The sequence below is a fragment of the Dromaius novaehollandiae genome, chromosome 2, assembly GCF_036370855.1.
Source record: "Dromaius novaehollandiae isolate bDroNov1 chromosome 2, bDroNov1.hap1, whole genome shotgun sequence".
Lineage (NCBI taxonomy): Eukaryota > Metazoa > Chordata > Aves > Casuariiformes > Dromaiidae > Dromaius > Dromaius novaehollandiae.
The window spans coordinates 100,102,836-100,123,276 of record NC_088099.1 but is presented as its reverse complement, the minus strand read 5'-3'; the positions used below and the strand labels follow the sequence as shown (position 1 = coordinate 100,123,276).

Here is a 20,441-nt window from a genome sequence, read left to right as displayed (position 1 = left end):
ACAGGACCTGAAGACCTATTGCTAAACTCCATACCTCTTCTTATAATCCTAACGATTTTCTCCCTGGGAGAATTATCGAAACAAAAAAATTTGTTAGTGTGGACTGCATGGTCCAGAGTGGGGGACTTGAGATTGACTGACCTTCCCCTGTGCCCCTCTGTGGCGCTCATTCCAGGAACCCAAGGAAATCCACATTAAAAAAGGTTGCAAAGTTCAGTTGCTCAATATGGTTACGCTGCAGCAAAAGTCTAATGTAGACCTATTGCACAAAATCAAAGTAGAGCATGCAGCAGAGTGGCACTGCCTAGTAATGTGCTAGATTAAGCACTGCTGTAGGAGGTATTTTAAATCAGTGCTAAGTCAATTGCAGCAACAGTTGATTGCATCGGTATAACCACATCGAAGTAGCCAGGCCACTGCAGTTCCTTGAGGGTCTACGTGCATTAGTTCCCTGCCTCTCATCTTTGCTTTGTTGCTTTCCTTCTCCAAAGTCCAACTTCTGTTCATATCTTCCTCCTCTCCTGCAGCTTTTCTACCTATTTTCACTCCCTTCACTCTCCGCTACCACTAACATCTTCTCTTCCTCATGTACTTCATTTACTATCCCCCCCCCCCCCCCAAAAAAAGGAGAGTTCTTAATTCTGAATTGCTGAAAATTTCAGGGACGGAGCTGAACTACAAGTTGTGACTTGCAAATCCAAGTGCTTCCCTGACACTAACCCTGTTGAAGAGGCAGAAGAATGGGGCTGACGTGTGCTCCCTTTTCTGAAGAGCTGTCCGTTGTGAAGACAATGTTGTTTATAGCTCTTGTTAGTGAGCCAGAAGCTGCTGCCTTTCCTTGGTACTAGCTAACATGCCTTCTCTTTCTCACTGGGGGGACTGTGAGTGCAGAAGCAGACTTCCTGAAAGATGCTGATGAACACAGTGGCTACTTAAAGATACCTTCTGTTCTTTACTCCTCTATATAGACTGCAGTTGTGCCCAACATGCACTGTGCAATTGCTAAATGCCCAGATGGGACAGGAGGGGTTGGCTTCTTTAATTGAATGTTGGTTCAAAACACAGCTCTGGCACACACTTTCTGTAAGACTTTAAACAAGCTATACCATCTTTCATCATATTTAAATGAAGGTGATACTTTTACAGTTGTATCTAGTTGAATTGTAACCTTTTCAAGGCTGGGCGGTTTGAACAGTACCTTTTATAACACAGCTCCTCATATAAGTGGAGGCCCTTATTACAGATAATTACTTATGAATAAGCCATTGTCCCAAAGAGCTTACAAGAAACCAAGCTTATTTCACACAGGCTGAGGAAATATGTCAAATGACGTTCAAGTTCAGTTGGTACTGACTTGACCTGAATTCAACATGTCTGATATAAAGATGAAAATCTTTCCATATCATTATAAACCCCTTCAACCATTCATCGTCTCTAATTGCTAACTTCGTTATCCCCTAGCTAAACAGCAAGCCACTAATCACAACAGCTTTGTAATAAACTGTTTCTTCCTCTACAACCCATATTCCTGTTTTGTCACTTTTTTTGCTTTTAAGTCCTGCTTGGGCCTGAAGAAGAGTTAGGAGATAAGAGAATAAGAGTTAAGAGTAAGAGCACAGCATCTGTTCCCTATTGTTGATCTCTGCACCTCCACTCTCAGGCCGGATTGAGCTCCCAAAGTTCCTGCTCCTCTCCCACGTTCAGCTGGTGGTGATCTCTATAGCTAGTGCCCTATATCACCAGGGCACTGGCAATATTCTTGTGCAGACACCAAGTGAGCAGTGCCTTGGCAAGGTTTTCCTCAGGCAGCCAGAGTAGCCCACTGTTGTGCAATGCTGTTTTCCAGGATACCTGTCCTTTGGTGACCAGCATCTGAAGGGGAGATTCCTTCAGATAGAGGCAGTTAGGAAGTGATGGAGGAGCCTCTATCAGGAAAGGTTACAAGGCAGAGTTGCAAGATGTGTATAGTTCAGAATTTCTCAAAGCAGCTAGAAAAATGGAGAAATATGGCCATAAGAAAAGTAGAGCCTTGAAGTGTAAAACTTGATTGTGGCCTTTAGTACGTGAGATGTCTCAAGAAGAGAAGCTGTGCTTCCCAAGAGGCCAAAAGGCTTCCCTACAGAAAAGTTTGAAAAGTTGTATGTATTCCCATAAGTGCAGCAGTCTAGCTTCTTCCTGAAGGGCTGTAGCATGGTCCGGTCCCAGCCAAGTATCTCACTTAAGTGGTTAAAAGCAATTACCTGGACTAGCAACCTTAGTCACTTTGCAGTTGCAGGAATACACAGTATGTATTCCGCTTGTAGTTTCCTCTTGAGCTACATCTTGGTAATCTATAGACACCCTATAGACACACTATAGACAATCTATAGACACATTATAGACTTTGGTTCTATACTGCCTTTGGTAGTTAGCACAAAGATGTAAAAGTTAGATAAACAGTATAACATTGATTGAATGTTATAGAATCACAGAATAATTTAGGTTGGAAGGGACCCCCAGAGTCATCTAGTCCAATCTCCTGCTTAAGCAAGTCTAAGTAGATCACGTTGCTCAGGGACTTGTCCATCTGAGTCTTGAAAACTTCCAAGGATGGCAATTTACAGCCTCCCTGAGCAACTCGATCTGATAGTTGGAGATAAGTAATTAGTAGTCTCACTTTAAAGTTTAAACCTGTGGTGAGGAGGGGAAAGTATGTTTTCATGCAGAAGTGTCTTATGGCAATACAGACATTGCAAGAAACTGCAAGCTGCGATCTCTCCTGGATCTTCTTTTGGTGTGATCTTTAAATACTGCTCTTAAACAATAAAAGTAGTTAGTTGTTCATAATGACGTAAGGAACGTAGATGCACTTGGCCTCTTAGTGTAAACTTTGTAGCTGTAATAAAGTCCAGTCATATTCCATAAGGTGCCTGAAAGCTTCCATCTGCTATTGGCCTCCTGGTGCACTTAGTGCCTTACCAGAGTCTTGAAGCTGGCATGCTTTAAGCTCAGAGGATTATTACACTAGAGAAAACGTGAAGAAAAAGATCGTTTTCTGAAGCAATGTTGCAGAACATGTAAAATGCTGTTTCTGAAGAATGTCTGTAGAAATGTTTACTTGGAGTGCATTGCACACTGCAGCGCTGAGCTCTGCTGAGGCCCCTTGGAATTTCTGTAAGACAAAGAACAGATAGTAATAAAAAAGATCCGCAATGGATATTGTCAGTATTTTTGTGCATTTCCTCCACTGTGAATGAAATGCATATTGTAGTGCAGACTTTCTACTTCAGCCTCCTGTCACACATTCTTCCTCTCTTCAGACCTCTGGTAAAAGCAAAATCTTGCTTATTGTGCTACTTCCAACTTTAGTCACCTGGAGACTTAGGCTTTGACAGATAGGCACTGGGACCACCATTGGATCACGCACTGTTGGAGCATTTGGATTTGTAAAACCTCAAAGAAATAAACAACAAATGTTACTCCCAACTTTTCATTTCTTATGAATAATTTACACATGATGGCTAAGATTTCAAAGATTATTATGGGTGTGTAATTATATATTATGAAAATGTATTGTCGAGAAAGCTGATGAAGATTTAAGCTAAGGTAGTTGTTAATGTTTCCTTCCGTTATAAAATACCTTTAAAAATTACTGAAATCCAGTCTGGATCTTCAGGCTTTATAGTTATCCAATGGGCAGATGTTAAAGAGCTCAGCAAATTTCTCTTTAAAATATGTCCCAGGATTTCAGCAAGAACTGATCATACAGCTTCTTTTTCAGATCCTTTAGCGTACTCCAGCTTCTTTTGTTGATTGCTATTTAGGATTTTAGAGAGGCAAACAATACTTAGTATTCCTTTTGTCAGAAAGACCTTGCGAGGGCACGTGTATTGTCTGTTGGTGTTCTAGAGGACTAGCCTGGTTGTTTTGAACTCTGGGGATGGTATGGGATGGGGATGATGATATGGGACTGATGTAAAGCCAGACTTTTCCCTGTATGCCTTATGCTTCATACAAATCCACAGTGAGAGTACAGAAAGCAACGAAGAGGTAGGAATCTGACACTAAAGAATGACTGGTCTGCAATAAAGATAATAAGGGGATAAAAAGAGAAGAGAAAGAATCCTTTTTTTGCCCCTTTTCTTTGGAGAAAGTGAAAGGCTCCTCATGCAGATTTCTGTGCTATTCAGAGGAGCCAGTGTTTATGCAGAAGGAGGACAAGATCGAAAAAGATGCTCATTATATTGTCAAAGCTTCTTGCTTTATTTCAGTACTGTGAGCTGATAGCTCACTGGGAGATATGTATAGAAACTGCATGCTATTTCTAGGGATTTTTTTTGTCTTTTTTTCTAATTTGAGAAAAATGTGAGTGCTATTGAAGGGAGGTGATTGACAGTGTGTGCTGCTGTCAGGCACAGTGGAGGCAGATGCTTATGAAAGCTTCCACCTACAGTTTTGCCAGCATACCTTAATCTTTCTTTGCAGCTGCCCTGGTATTCCTGATTCCCACACTGTTCATGTATAATTACAAAGTGCTTTTCAGTGATGAGGAAGCCTTAGAAGGTTGGAAGGGTCTGTCGGTTCAAAGGCACCCTGAAAGTTTGAATGTCTGTTCACGGCTTTTCTAATCTTCTCTCATTTCCTCCTTCTTGCCTTTCTCTGCTGTCTCTTCCTACTAAATCTTACTTCCATTCACCTTGTGCTCCCTCCTGGATCTCTGCCTACCTCCTCATTTGAATTTCCCTTCATGTGTACCTGTTAGACTTTAGCTTGCTTTCTCAGCTCAGCCTCTTATCCTACATCTGGGCTTATTCAGAGTTTGACTTTACTGGGCTTGCTGTCTGGATTTCCTCACGCATGTGTCTTCGGAAGCTTTTACGTTTTATGACTTTCTCAGATTGCCTCAAATGTACCCACACTGGAAACTGCAGAAGCCATACTGAGCAGTTAAAGTGAAATGAAAACTCATTAGGTCTGGGTGGCTGACCAAGTGGCCCACAAGAGACAAGGCAAGTCCCAGGCCATTGGCCTGGAAAGTCTGGAAACATGGGAAGCTTTGTAGGACTATATTATTACAAATTAGTTCTTTGGGGCTAAGTCTAGAAAACTTCTTCTCCATATGCCTTTTCTTTTTTTGTGAAAGTACCCCCTAAACAAGTGTGCTTCATGCCCAGTCATATTCCTAACCTTCAAGTAAACTGTTTGAACTATGAGCAAGTAACTTAATATGATTCATTTATAAAGGCAAAAAATCTAGTCATCCCTATTATATTCCAATTATAACTTTGTTTCCTGTAGGCTGATGATCTCAATGGCCAGTAGAGAGTTTCTGAGACAATAGCTATTCATTTATTTGCTTTGAAATAATTCTTCTGGTCTGTCTAGCAATTTTAAGCTTTACGCTTGTTTATTTTGGGTGTATTATTTCATCAGAGATTCTTGCAGGCTGATCCTTTGCCATAATTTTGGCCTGAGAAGTGACAATAAAAGTAAGGATTAGCAGCAGGGATTGTTAGTCTGTGTATATTTTTCAGGAAGCCATGCTTCTTGATATCATCAGGAATTAATTTGATTAGTCAGGTAGACAGACGTGCGGGGGCAGTTAGCATTGAGAGCAATGCTTGTGCAAGCTGATTGACTTCATTACAATCGCCTGTGATGGAAAGTTCAGTTTGACCTAATTTCTTAAATTTTCCTTCAAGCCAGATGACTCAGACTTTTCTGCAGACAGGGCAGACAGAGCGCTGTGTATAGCTCAGTCCTTGAGCACCTGTGAGGGGGAAAGGAAAGTCTTAGGCCTTTGGGATTTTGTGATATATTAATATCTATCCAACACACTGTAAAGGAGATAGAGTTTCAGGATGTGCCAATTGTCAGATCTAGAAAGACTGAGTTTTTCTCAGATGCCTAAAGTTGATCACCCAAGATTTTTAGGTGCAAGTAGTAGCAAATAGCTTTTTTTTCTCAACGGTGTTTCTTCTACTCCCATCTTGAGACGTATGCAATTCTTAAAAAAAAAAAATAGTAAGAAAGCCATAGTGACATCCTAAAGATGATGACGATGACCTGCTTTCATGAGCTTTCTTTGCATGCCTCAGGTGTCTCAAGCAAGGGTTGTTCTGAGTTGTTGGTCTGTAACACACAGAAAACCCCATGAATTCCACCAAGTTTCAAGTTTCTCCGTTGCATGTTATAAATTCATGGCTTCTGCTGTGTTACTTTAAGTCAAACATTTTATTTTATTCAAATTAATAGACTTGTTATGCAACAATTGTAACGTGCATCTCCGGCATCCTCCTACCGGCCTGTTTGCTCTGGCTTTTAGATGCAATTTTACTGGGAGCCAGCAAAAACACACATACCAAATTTCTATATCCATAAGAAAAGGCATAAAACTAAACCATGATGTAGGAGTAGTTCTGCCTGTTTACCCCACAGAGCTGGCCAATACTTGCTTTCATTTAGTCCAGAGGTTTGGACTACTCATCTGGACCCTCTCCCCTCCTTTTTCGTGGCATTTCTGACAAGAATAAATCACATCCATTTTTTTTCCCTCAGGGACTTAGTAGACGTATGCCTACACACGCACAGATACACTCTGCCTTCTCCCCTCACTGGGTCTTTTTTAGCTTTCTGTGGGGCAGTCAGATGCCTTACTGTGGGTTTGTTTTGTGGTCTCCTTCTCTCCCCTCCTTCCTTTTTTTTCTCTCCATTTTCTGCTCTTATCTATAAGGAGGGTCTGGTTTTGGTGGGAGCGAAGCAAAATGTGCAGAGCTATTTATGAGCAGAAAGAAAAAGATATTTGAGAGGATAAAAAAAAATCCACAGTGTGTGCTGGACTTTGTATTCTTTCAGTGTCAAGCAGGGAGTAACTATCTAGGAAGCTGCTGCATGTTTTAAGTCTTCAGGTCACCAGTGCTATTTGTTTTGGTGTCTGTTAATGATGTACAGCCACATGAATTTCTAAACTGGCCAGGCAGAACTTGATTCAGATTTCTCCTCAGTTTCAATCCTGTAATTGCACTGACGTTTTTGGAGCTATTTCTTGTTAACTTTGGGATTGCAGCTACATCTAAGCTGAGGATGCAGGAGCGCTCTAGAGTGCAAATACATGCCTCTGCTGTATCTCACGTCTGTGGCAGGGTAAAAATGATGTATACCTCCATCCCTCTGGAAACCCAGCTACACAGGAGCTGCAAAGTGCTCCAAACCAACCACTGAAACCCCAGGGCATGCCACTTTGCATACCTTCTGGTTGGTTTAAATATAACCACTGACATGTAAATCAGACACAAAAATACAGGGTGGATTTACTGAGATGGGAGCTAGTGACCTTGCTAGGACCGTTGTGAGTGATTGCTTTAGTGCTAAGACTTTTAGTGACTTTGCTAGGGTTAGAACTTCACCTATAATTTCAGCATAATGATTTTCTCTTCCTTTGAGTGTCATCTAATGCTAATGATTGCCCTGCCATTTTACAAATGCAGCCTCCACATTGGTTCATTGCTTGTGTTTACCCTTGACTCCATCAAGCCGTTGTGCATTAATTCCACATACGTGTTTTGAGGAGTTTCGTGCGTGCACTGTTCGATATTCAAACGGCAGCTCAGCAACTTTCTGCCTCTCTGCTGGATAAGATGACAAATCCATCTTCCTTTTTATCCTTAGAAGTCCTTCACCATCAGCAGTTCTTCACACTTGCAGCAAACAGGTGTTTCTAAGCTTATTCCTTTTTCATGTGTGTAACCTTTTCCGTTTATTTTTATCACGCCATATGGTGTCACACTGAAATAAAGCAGCATTTCTGCTAAATAAGGAGAGGACTCTATCATGGCGAAGTGTGTGCATAGAAAATGGAGAGCCCCACAAGAAGAGAAGAATGAACCACGTGATTCTTCAGCAGTGTTGCTGAACGAAGGGAGGCCAAGAAAGCACACTCTCTTTCCTTTCTTCTCCCTTCGTTTTGTTTTTGTTTCTGCAGTACTCATCACCTGGCTCTCTTGGGCTTGTGACTGTGAGGAGTAGCTAGGATTGTTGCTTAAGAATGTGTTTATAGCTGCAGAACTAAAAAGGTCATCTTCTATTTTGGCCTGCAGGAGTCTCAGGCTGATTCTCCCTCCTCCTTGCCCTCCAGGTTTTGCTGATGCTCTGTGCAATAAGCAGAAATACACAGAAATACTGTCAGCCTAGCACCCTGGGGCCCCTGTCACGGACCAGAGTCCTGCTATATACTAATTGCCCAGCAAACATAAAATACAAGCACCTTACGTATCCAGTTTTGAGTTGTGCATTATATGTAGAGGAATTCTCCACCTGGCAACAAACTCCTTTGGCAAAGATCAGCTGTCCTGAGGTGGCTTTTGGGTCTTTTCTCAGCAGGGAGTGGAAGTTGCTACCAAATGGGGTATTGTATTAGGGACTGATTCCCCTTTTGTTGCCAGTGGATCAAATTGTACGTATTTTCCTTTTTATTCCAAGTTGTTCGATGTGCTTCAGTATGTGTAATGCAACCTAGATATATGCATTAATCACCAGAACAGCCGGTAATTAGTTAATTTATTTTTTTTCTTTTTTATTCTCACTGGGATTCATAGTACAGTGGGCAGAGAAAATAGGAAGCAAAGGGAAATATTTAGAAAAAATTGTCAAGTATAGGGGCATCCCTGCAAAAACATCAGTGTCTGGATAGACTGTAAAACAAGTGAATCATGGTGTTTTGATTAGAAAGACTAAAATACTTGGAGAGAGTGAGCTTGTCTTGTTAGACATATTTGTCTAACGTTTTAACCTGCAGCCACCAGGACAGCTTCATTCTGTTAGCTACAGCTTTTTCAGGAATCCAGTGTAACACTCCAAGATGATCTTTTCATTGCCTTGGTGCAAGGGAAATGTAGCTGAGAAGCTCCCACGTGGTTTGTGATGTCTGCTCATTTGCACTGGAAGCAGGAAAGGGGATGTCCAGCATTGGGGTTGGGTGTTTGTGCAGTGCCACAGCTTGGAGGAAGAAGTAAAATCTTCTTTTCTGTGCCCCTTAGTGGTGTGGATGATGCAGCCAAATGCTTGCCAGCTCTTGCCTGCCTGTTCCCATCATCTGTCTTTGCTTTTACAGAGATTGCTTGAGGGCACAGTGACCCAAAAAAGACTTTCAGCCAGGTGATTTGGGGAAGGGAGAGGCATATTCCAGGGGAAAAGATGGAAAGACAGACTGGAGCCTCGAAGATTTTGCTGTAGATAAGAGTCCATATCTCAGCAGCCGTCTTTTTGAAGAAGATGCTGCTTTGTTCTCCTCTTAAATGGCAGTGGAAGGGGCATTTTTCTTATGGGAAAAGCTAGGGTGGGAGTCACTGAAAGTACAACTGGTTTCCCAAGGTTATATAAGAAGTGAATGTTAGGACTGGGAATAGAACCGAAATGTGTTGATTTACCAGCAGATAACCAACTATCCCTCATGCTCTTCATGGATTCTGGTGTCCATAATGCAATAAAATTGTGCCAGGGTTTGCAGCTACATAATGAGGCAGTGAACAGAAAGGGTTATTGTGGGGTTTTTTGACTTAACTTGATTTGTCTTGTTTTTAAAGATATTTCCTGCAGGAATACTGTAGTATGTTCATCTTACATTATTTGTCCTAGAACTGATTAGCAGCGGCAGCTTTCACCATAATTACACAGATCATAATTAAGCATATTTTTGTCTTATGAGCCGTGGCAAATTCAGACTCTTTATAAGGCAGCTCTTAGGAGTGAAGGCAATTTGCATGTTATAGTGAAGTGCATGTTGCAAGAGACATGCTAGCAGATGGCTTCAGGACTTGTTTGCATCCAAAGTACCTAGCACCTGCAAGTAAAAGTGCGCCAGCCTTTCTCCTCGATAATTTTGGGTTCATATTCAAACAGAATCTGTGTTACCCTTTGGGCAAGTTATTTAATTCCCAAACTTCCCCAAATGTGGCAGAGCAACTGGGTTTCTACAGTCTACTGGGATCCACTTGCAAAAGCTGTGTCCGCGCCAGCGGTGTTTCGGTGGCTCTTTCACAGTGCTGAATGCATCTGAAGCTGGATCGAGTCACTGGAGAGCTTTAGGCCTGTACTGTAGGAATAGCTATGCTGATAATCTCATTTGCGTCTCTGCCTCAGAAGGGGGCTGTTCCAGCTTCCACTACTCCATTACTCCCTTTCTAAAAGCTGTTTGGGTTTGGGAGATAATAACTGAGTTGTTGAAAAACACAGGGTTTTGGATGCCCAAGCTGTTTTCAAATCTGAGTTGAATTTCATAGTTTTAGATACAAAAGAATTGGAAGGGAAGGGATAAACACTGTTGCAAAAAAGTCCGGAGAAACAAAAGCTTAAGTTTAGACTGAGTGAACCATTTGGACTAAGCTTGGTAGAATTTGTTTTTCCTGTTTCCCTCTCATTTTGCTATAAATAGTAGATCTTTGTATTTGAACAGTCTGTGCCTCCTGTGGTATACAGACACCTTCAGAGCACCTTGCAATATATTTTTATAAAATTTGTCTGAACAACAGAAACATCATCATCATTGTTCTTTAGCCAAGGAGCTGAGATATCAAGACATTGTAAGAAATTTGTCCAAGGTTATGGAGGATGTCTGCAAAAGATTGATGACCTGACCCAGTTTTTTTTCTTTTTTTTTTAATGTCCTAAGCCTTACCGAATTCCTTAACTACAGAACCATTTGCCCTACTGCCCCAGCCCTCAACAAGCTCTGCTGACATATCACACTTGTTTCCCTTCCTAAAACAGCTGAGGTGCAGCCACCCCAATACTGCCCAGAGACAGTAGATATGGTATTCCAGTCTTGATTTTACGCAGTATTTCACCAACACCCATATTTTCCAAATTTAGAGAAGTCACATTTGAATTCGCTTTCTTTTCCTGACCCATTTCTATAATGTAGCAATGCTGGACACCAGTGATAGACAGCACTGAGCTCTAGGGAAGTTCAGAAGGTCGACTATGGCCATCTTTTCTGCTTACCTAATTATTTTCTGAATCACTGCCAAACCAAAGGTGTTCTCAAAGACAGTGAGTACGTTAGAGGGAAGTCCACTGTGAGTATCTGAACTCCTGTGTGACTGGTAAGGGATCAGATAATTCTCAGCTTTCACGTTCATAGTGTGTAGTAATGTAGTAAACTGTCTGAGCAGCAGGCATCTGAAGGGACAGGTTTTCAATGTGTTAACTCGTAACTACACTATGTACTTTTTAGGAAATCTTCTGCTTGTTCCTGAATAATCCTACATTCCCCCTTTCCTAAGACTTCTACTGAAACTGGTGAGAATATAAGACAAGCAACATACACAAAATCAAGACCTTTAAGGTGCTTAGCCTGAGGCAACTGACCCCATTCAACACAAACCCTTACACAGTGCAATGTGCAGGATGCTTTACATGGCTTAGTAAATGGCACAGTTCTGTTGAGGGTGTGCTTCCGCCCATATTTCAGTGAGACCTAACAGCACCTAGTCTGATTTGTGAACACTGCTGAGAAAAATAAAGCCTTGCAATTTCTGCCATATGTGACATCTCAAGGTTTCAGCTCCCAGTAGTGCCAGGTGAGAAGTCATACCTGCATCAGAATGACGTCGAACAAGTAGGTCAGCAGTTTCATTGCCTGCATCTTTTGTGTGTGCATGTTTGAGGGAAAAGGTGGAAAGTCACGGTACTGAATCTTTAAGTTTCTATTCCATCTTTATTTAGGCAAAAATCTCTCTGACTGTTTCATGTGCAGCTGAAGAGAATCAGGCCCTTTTGGCCTCTCCTTGCTGTAAAACATGTGGCACCAATATGTGAAAATGGTAAAGAATTGCAGTGTGACTTGATTTTGTCTAACAGTGAATAAGGGCTTTGGCTAAAAGTAAGGGGAATGGCACTATTCCCTACCATGTTTCGTCTGCCCCAGTTGCACTCTATCTGCTTAGTGCCTGCCAAGCAGATAGCTCGCTGAAGATTTAAAGAAACAACACTCACACGACTGTAAGAGCCACCGCTATAGCTATGGTTATGGTCTCCTCTTGAGGCTGTCCCCCCACCTTCCCTTCCCAACGCCTGTGAGAACCGGGCATCCCCTCTCCTTCCACCTCCTGCCCCCCACTGTCGCTGTGTCCACGGGCCGTGTCACGGGCCCTTCCCCGAGCCGCTGCTTCAGCAGGTCAGGCCGCTGGGTATTTTTACTGCACTGTGAAAACGGACAGCACGCTTTGGGGCAGCTGGGCAGCAAAGGACAGGCAGAGCATCTGATCCGAGAATGTAACTCCCTGTGGGTCTGGGAGCTTTGACAGACCGTGGGCATCCCGGGATGCAGCTGTGTTTTGGGCAAGAGGCAAGGGAGATGGAGAAGGGGGTGTTCATCCGCTGAGTTAGCCGCCTGAGCAAATTCAAGCTGTCTGCACTTCTCGGGGAGCCGCTGGCCAGCCTTCGCCTGGGAAGAGCGATCCCGCTCGAACTCGTGTCACCAGGCCGTGCCAGCCGCTGTCCCTGCGAGCCCACATGAGCAGGACGGGCACCGCTGCTGACAAAAATTGTTGCTTTCCGCAAATGCCATTTTGCAGCTCTCCACCGTCATGTTCTGATGCTCTGTGGGCATTGGAGTCGGGGCTGCATCGCAAGAAGCACCGAGGGGGCGAAAAAGCCCGAGTGAGAAGCGGGAGGGGAGCTGGCCGTGCTGGGGGTCCAAAGCGCGGCGCCCCGCTGTCGGCAGAGCCGAGGTGCGCGGCGGGGGTGGCAGCCCGGTACCAGTGTGTCAGCTCGTTCTCCTTTGCATGTAAAATATTGTCGTGGAAGAGGCTGCGGTGCTGCTGGCACGCGTGGGGAGCGCCGGTGTGCTCATGGGGCCGGAGAGGCGCAGCTTGTCCTGCACGGCACGGGCCATGCCGGAGGGTTTGGGGGGGTTTTGCCAGCACAGGGGAGGAGGGGACAGGAGCAGAGGGGAAGACTCAGGCGGGGAGGGCAGCGCAAGAGCAAGCGAAGGGGGGCTGCAGGCGAAGTGGCCCCGGTTCGTACCGTGCCCCGATGCACTGCGTGTCGGTGGCCAGGGGGAGGCTCGGCGGGGGCGCAGGCTGCGCAGGGCCGTGCCAGGCTGGCGAAGGCGGCGGGTCACGGAGGGCAGCCGGGCTCTGGCAGCGCCGGCGCCTGCTCTCGCCTGCCCCCTCCCCCGGCCCTCCCCTTCATTGCAGTCGTGCGTGTGGCAGATACGCGCCACGGCAAGCGGGAGCGGATGGCAGCCCGCGCGCGCGCCGGGTGGCCCGGGATGCTCACGTTTCCCTCCTCAGGCTGCGGGCAGGGCTCCGTTCCAGGTACGAGTGGGGAGAAGCCCAAAAAGAAAGCTTTCTACCTAGTGAGGATGAAGCCCCTGAAGGAGCCCACCACTAACAGCAATGTCTCGTTCGTGATACACTGTCACATAGGCAAGGAGATCAAACACATATGCAGCAACTGCAGTCGCGGGGAGGAAGCCCGTGACGGTGAGTGTTGAGATCCTGTGGGTGTGCAAGAGTGCAGGGGAGCGCGTCGGCTTGCGCGGGGTGCATGCGTGCGGGTGTGTGTGGGTACACAGATGCGCTCCTGCTGCGGGCTCCGGTGGCCGGCTTTGCCCCTCCACAGATCCCAGGGAACCTGGAAAGGGAGAGCGGGATGGATGCCCTGGGCATCGATGCAGTGCGTAGGTTCGAGAGGTGCCGAGAGGGACAGGTCCTGTGATCTGCCAGGGAAGCTTTGTGCTAACAGTTAAGGAAACAACTCTTTCTTTTTTTTTTTTCCTCTCTCTCTGCTTTTTCCCCTAGTTGCTATAGAAATTGCTGTGTGTATTGATTGTGGTTTGCTATCATTCCCATGAATTTTAAGTCAGCGTTTCTGCCTTGGTACATCAACTTTTTCCTCGTCGTGCTGCAGTCGAGTTTGCTTGGCTCCGCTCAGTATCGGAAGGACTGGTGTACAAGGAGCCCAGCTAGCAGGATTTTCACCATGCTGTCACAGGCATGGGGGGAATTGTGTTTTTATTGAAATTAATGTAGTGTTCTTCGTCAGACAACTGTTTTCATCCCCTCCCCCTCTCCTTGTTGGACTGAGCAAAACCTCCACAGGGTATTCAGAGAGTGACGGTGCAATCAATCACCGGGGTTGCTGCAGGTGAGTATATGCTTTCTATGTTTTTGTAAATGCAAATGTTTTGAAGAGAACAATGACAAAGTGCTTGCGTTTTGCCAAAGTCGGCATTTGGGAGAAACTGAGAACTAAGAGAAGCGTAAAACCATCCAGGCGAGAACCAGCCTCGCAGATGTTACCCCACAGTCTTGTTCGATGTTGTATTACTTCGTTTTGCTGTGTGGTTTTACATTTTAGCTCAGGTTTGAAGACACTTGGCTCAGAACTCCCTGTTAGCTGATGTAGTAGGTAGCTCTCATTTTCTGAAGGTCAGGGAAAGGTTTTATTTATGGTGAATGCGAATATGAAATTGTTATTTTCTGAGCTGAGGTGAGGTTTCTCGATAGTTGTAGGCACCTTGTTTTCCAGCTTTTGACACTGAGGCTGATTATTATTATGTTTTAATTAACCAAAGCTGGCTTAGTTTCTTCTATACAGAAGAGCAAAATATTATTTGGGATCTGATGATCCTTTGTCAGCCATAGGTCTGCAGTTTAATGAAGTAACTACAGTTTTGCTAATGTCCCTTCAGAATTAGAGTCCTGCTAGTGTAATTATAGTTTTCTTTGATTAAACTGCAGCTAAAGCTGCACAGAATTGCCTCAGTGTAAAGTGGGGAGATAGCCTGAGAAGCCTGGAAACCCACAGTGGGTTAAGCACTCTTGCTGCTGATGCTGTTAGAGCCCAGGGAAGAATTTGAATGCTATACAAAATGTTGAGTGTTTTCTTTCCTCTTATGTGCTGCTGGTGACAGCAAGCCCCACAGATATTAAATGAAGGGATATGCACAGCAGCAGGTATTTTACACTATTAGCATGCTTTATTTATCCTTAAAGGAGATGAAGCCACTTGTTAAAAATATGTTTTTCTAGATTGTTTGAATTGACCTGAAACTTGATTGCATCAACATCTTTTGCTGTTTTCTTGCAACCTTGTACTTTAAATCTTATCACAGCAAGAGAACACTGCTTCCCTCCTTTTTTAATGTATATGTATGTATGTGGTATACTTATGAATGTACAACTTCAATTACTTGTATCTCTTAGCAGACTAATAGGTATACATTAAATTACTTGGCTTCCTTTTATGTTTGATTGTGTAGCTTCAAACTGTTAGATACCCTGAGACACCTTACCGCTAGTACCATGGGGTAGGAGTTCATTCCACCTCATGCAAGTAGTTTTTGATGGTCATCATTTAAAAAAGGCACAATACTGGTACAACTTTTAATTCTTTCTTTGCTATCAGCACAGGCAGCTATGAGTTTCTTGCAGAGTGCTAGAAAGTGACGAAACTGTAGCCCTAGCTAGGCCGGCTGAGCATGTTCACTGGCTTGACTCTGATACATTGTTTAGAATTGAAAATTGCCAACCTTTCCATAGGTTAATACCAATTCTAGACCTTTTGGGGTTTGGAGGGAAAGGATTTTATGAACTGAAATTGTCATGTGATCATGTGATCATAATATTGGCCAGAAAGATAAAGGCATAACAGCTACCTTTAAAGGTGAAAGGTAACAGGTGGAAATCTGTAACCAGCCCAGATGCAGAGAAGTCTGTGAGGATCCCAAGAGGTCTGTGCATCCTCACAGTGGCACAACCTGAAGAGCACCTGGAGAGAGGACCAGTTAGCATTTTCTATAATAGAAATACACATCTTTTTCCACTGTGGACTGCCTTGACCTGTTAGCCGAACATATATATATATATGTATATGTATATGTTTATATATGTGTCTATGTGCACGTGTGTGTGTATATGTATATATATATAATGAGTGGTCTTGCAGGCCTGAAAGTGCCCTAGAGTACCCTAAAGTACTGGGTGGGTGTCCTGTGACCTGAGCAACTATTTTAATTCATTTGTTGAAACTATGTACAGAGATCAAGATTCATCCCTTATAACATATGCAAGTCAGTGGGATACCATTGAAATAATGTCCTCCAACTCCAATTATGAGTAATTCCTGTTTGCTAGTCATGATCTTACTGTACATGTTCTCATTGTATTACTGCACTGGCAGGACTGGAGAAGGAAAATTCATGCTGAAAAAGAGGGAAATCATTCTAAAGCCCTAGCTGATCTGGCAAAAGGCATGACTAGGAGAAAAGCAGAAGAGAGGGAAGTGTAACCTAAGGAAAAGATGGGAGGGAGGTGCTGAGTTGTACCATCTCTTGTAAGGAAGGTCCTGTAATCTGGAGAGAAGTCAGTGAAGGAATTTGGACATGCAGATGGACTCACTGAAGTAAAGGTAAGGGGGATTGATGCTGATGCGACGTTTTGATGAGAAAATGAGCAGTGAGAAGCCCAGAGAGGGGCAGGAGTCATGCAGATGAAGGTGGCAGATGTTGTAGCCATCAGACAGAAGGGAAAGGATGCATTTAATGCTATGTTAGTCAGAAAATAGAAAGCAGAAGAGAGGAGTGCGTAAAGCACCAGTATGGAGATTCTGGGTGACAGAATAGCAAAAAAGTGTTGAAAAAGGAGAAGAAGAAATAGACTGTGTGTGAGGGTAAATGAGGTGCTTGGTTACATCCTGTGAAGTTTGGGTGGCCCAGGACATCCAGGACAATGTCAGGAAAGCGGTCGGACATGGTAGGCCAAACTGAGAGGGAGCGGTCAAGTGTGGAAAGGTCTGAGTCACCGCAAGGAATAAAAGAGCCACAGAAGATCAGGACAGAGCACTGAATGCCACCAGAGGCATGCAGGATGGGAAATGCGGGGGGAGGCAGGATAGTAAAGAGTTACAAAAGTCCCAAAAAAAGACAGACAGGAAATGGGGAGACAACAGAAGTTGAAGGTATTTTGAAAGTGCCAGAGAGATGAGGGGGAATGCCACTACCTTCTTAAATGGAACATGAGAAAGCGGCTGATAACCTTGGAGAGAACAGGGAAATAGAGCTACAAGAGAGCCAGGTGTGTTGGGACAGCACCGTGCTGAACATCTCCTGGTACGTACAGAGCCCTTCTAAACATACTGATTTCAGTGGTGTCAGGGGAGGTTGGTGGCATTACTGGGTCATAGTCAGTGATGCACTTGATGCGCAGGGTAGCATTAGTCAGAGGGACAAATAGAGAGAGAAGAGATTGGCTGGCTTTTATTTAAGGTGTTCATACAGTGAACACTGAATCCAAATCCCCTCAGCCTCTTGCAGAAGTCTGAGCCTGTGTCTGAATCCTAGTTTAGACACATCGATTCTTTACTGTGGTTAGAGAAAACAGTAGAGGTTTCAAAGCACCCCAGAAATGATCTGAGAGAAAGAGAGTTCAGCAAGTGAACTGGGATACTATTGATTTTTATGCAAAGAATCTGACAAGAAAAATAAAGCGGAGAACAGCTATCTAAATGTGTACTGAAAGAGAGGGTCTGCACAGAGAAAGGTGTTTTTTGTTACAGTGACAGATTAAAACTCCGGAGTTCTCAATTCAATTCCCACCGCTGCAAAGGAGCCCTGCGAGGCTTTGGACGAGTCTGTCTTTGTGCTGCTTGGTACCCAAGTTCCATGTCTGTAAAATGGAGATAATAGGATTTCCTTTCACCTGCCCACTGATCTATAAATAGACTGTGTGTCCTTTAGAGAAAAAAGAGGGCTGTCTCTTGCTGTTCGCACTCCTAGTACCTCAAACTGTGGGGCTCTAGGTACAAGTATATTAGAAATATAAATAATATTAAGAATAAATATACCCTGAAGGTTTCATCCAGAACTCATATCCAGTCTGCTCATCATATACTCCTATACTTCAATTTTTGCTGTTTAAGTGTAGATGATCGATTATCTTATATATATGTATGAAAATCAGTGTGGACTGAGATACTGCCACCACAGGAACTCCAGCACTCATTTTTCTGCTGTCATCCTTTTTCCAGAGCTTCCAGATAAATATTGTTTCAAAATGGAAAGTGGGTTTTGGGGGGTTTTTTGTTTGTTTTTTTGTTTTTTTTTGCAATTCCCATTTGCAATTGAAGACTCTTGGTTCTGTTGTTTTTCAGCTGGGAACTTCTGAGAACATTTACTTTATCATCACTTAGGAGATGATTGTCTCTGAGGTGATTTTTTTTTGCTACCTACAAAAGTAATTATTAAATGAAATAGTTATCTTCTAGACAAGCCATAAGCCCTGCAAGAGCTGTATATAAAAATAAGTTTTCTTCCACTAATTCTCACAGTATTTCAGGCAGTAGCTGCTCTTCCATTACCATCTCCAGAGTGAGCACAGTATGTGGCTATGAGGCATTGCAGTCATTTACAGTTGTACCTGTTCAAAATCCTAAAATATTTTGGAGAAAAGAAATTAGACTACACAGAATGGAAAAGCAGGAAAAAAACCAGCATACCTGATCCTGCTGTGAGGCGTAGGAAGCAGAAAAACACACCTGATGTTTCGACAGACTATATAATTATGCAATGTGTGGATTTAGTCTCTGAGGGATAGTTACCTTAAAAAAAGGAAGAAAGGCATGGGCAAACACTGCAGAGTGAAATATGTTTTCTTGACAGTGCCGGTCAAAATGTAAAACTGGTTTATTTTTGTCACTTGAGGTCTGTATTGTCTGATTTGGGGTGAATATGGTGGCATGCTAGGGAAAGCTGATGAGGTTGCACAAAGATACCCTCCCTGTATCCCAAACAGGCTGCTGGAAGGCCTGAAGTCCACGTAGCTCCCACTGGTGTCCCTTCTGCTCTGGAAGAAAACTCCCAGCATTTTGCAGGGCGAGAATAAATGTTCCTTTCTAGGAAAAAGGAGTTTGTTTGGGTTTTTTTACATATGGTAATTTACACATGGCAAAGGCCCAAGAAAGGCAGGCCACCCTGTGTGGGGGGAAACTGCCCTGCCTCAGTGGGATCCTTTGGTCCTGCGCGTGCGGCAGCGCCGTCCCCCTGGGCAGTTTCTCAGAGCTGGTGGTTTCTGCTGGCCAGAGAGCAGGGATGGCAGCGGCCCAGTGCTCCGCTCCCTTCCGTGCATCTCGCACATTAGCAACTAACAAAAACTCATCAGTCCCTTGTCATTTTGTTACTCCAATCAGTGACTAACCAAACTGCGTTGTGCTGATGCAGTTGTACATGGCCTGCATGCAGGAAGGAGAGAAGGGAGAAAGAGAGGAGGAAGAAAAAGATCAATTAGAGTTACATGGCAGGGTATGTCTGGCTTACGTGTTTGAGAGTAGCAACTGCAAAGGGCTGGCCAGTGATATGTGATGCTTTCCCTAAACATTAGAAATGGAAATTATTTCAGTTGGTTGCTCTGCAGGCAAAGAAGAGAAAAGGGGTGGGGAAGAGAGAAGAGATTACGTTTCCTATCTTTATGTCCCAAAATAAAGCTAAAGGAACACCACCAAGCCTGGGGCAAGCCATTAATTGCTCATGTGCATCTCTGCAATGAATAATTCATATCCTGGTTATTTGCCTGTAGCAAAAACTTCTAGCCTCAAAATAAGTCAGCTGTGTACAATTCCAGGCAATTCTATGCTGTGGCTGACAATGGGCAATTCACTGGCAAGGCTGGACAGACTCTCTCCCAGCAGAGCTCTGGGCCCCTTTTGAAGATCCCTGGAAGATACCTTGGCCAAAATGGCAATAGAATTTACATTATTTGACTGAAACTGTAGGAAAAATGTGGGTTACAAGTGCGTTCTTCATTTGGATAAATTTGATAGCATGGCGAAAAAAAGAAAAAAATGTAACTGAGTCTTGGTCAAGCTTACACAATCACAGGTCTAAGCCCTGTGTTTTCCAGTGAAAATTCCTGTGCCCCTACAGAAGAAACATTAGCAAACTTTTCTGGGAATTCTGTATGTGTGTCACTGATTTGAGTTTTAGGAAATGACAAAAAATGACGGAATTGCTCACACTAGCTCAGACCCCATCTCATTTTTATTACACGGTGCTGGCACAAAGACGCTGATAGAGAGAATGCTCCAGTTCTTAGTGTCTTTAGAGAGCAGTTGAGAGCAGTTGGCTAGCTTGTTTCAGTCTCATCTCTTCCCGTTGACGTCTCTCTTTTCAAAGCTGTGACTCGGATGTCATCTTTTGATAGCATCTCATTATCTATCCTGTTCTCTATTCTGAGAACAAAGTTTAAAGTATTGTGATATGTAAGCAAGCCATTTAAATACAAAGATCAGGGCAACCCTGAACACTGTGTGGGGAGTTTAAAAAAGCACACAAAATGCCATCGAGTGCGATGAAAACAACAGAACACATTTCCTATGTTTAATAATAATGCTATTCTTTAACTATTTGTCTTCATCTTGAGCACTGTGCCTAGTTTTAGTTATTCTGTGTCAAGTTAGTTCTGTCT

The 20,441-nt window shown here is 43.6% G+C and overlaps 1 protein-coding gene across 6 annotated transcripts in view; it reads left to right on the top strand.

Moving 5' to 3' along the window:
• PHACTR1 (phosphatase and actin regulator 1) overlaps positions 1 to 20,441 on the top strand; it is a 316,301-nt gene that overhangs the window by 150,159 nt on the left and 145,701 nt on the right. Inside the window, exon 1 of one of the 6 annotated variants that reach the window (XM_026104781.2) lies at positions 13,250 to 13,463. The exons of 4 other annotated variants lie outside the window; for them this stretch is intronic. In XM_026104781.2, coding sequence (XP_025960566.2) covers positions 13,250 to 13,463 — 214 coding nt within the window. Of the gene's footprint in view, positions 1 to 13,249; positions 13,464 to 13,779; positions 14,128 to 20,441 lie in introns of those variants that run through there. One more of the 6 variants, XM_026104782.2, reaches the window with a different exon arrangement.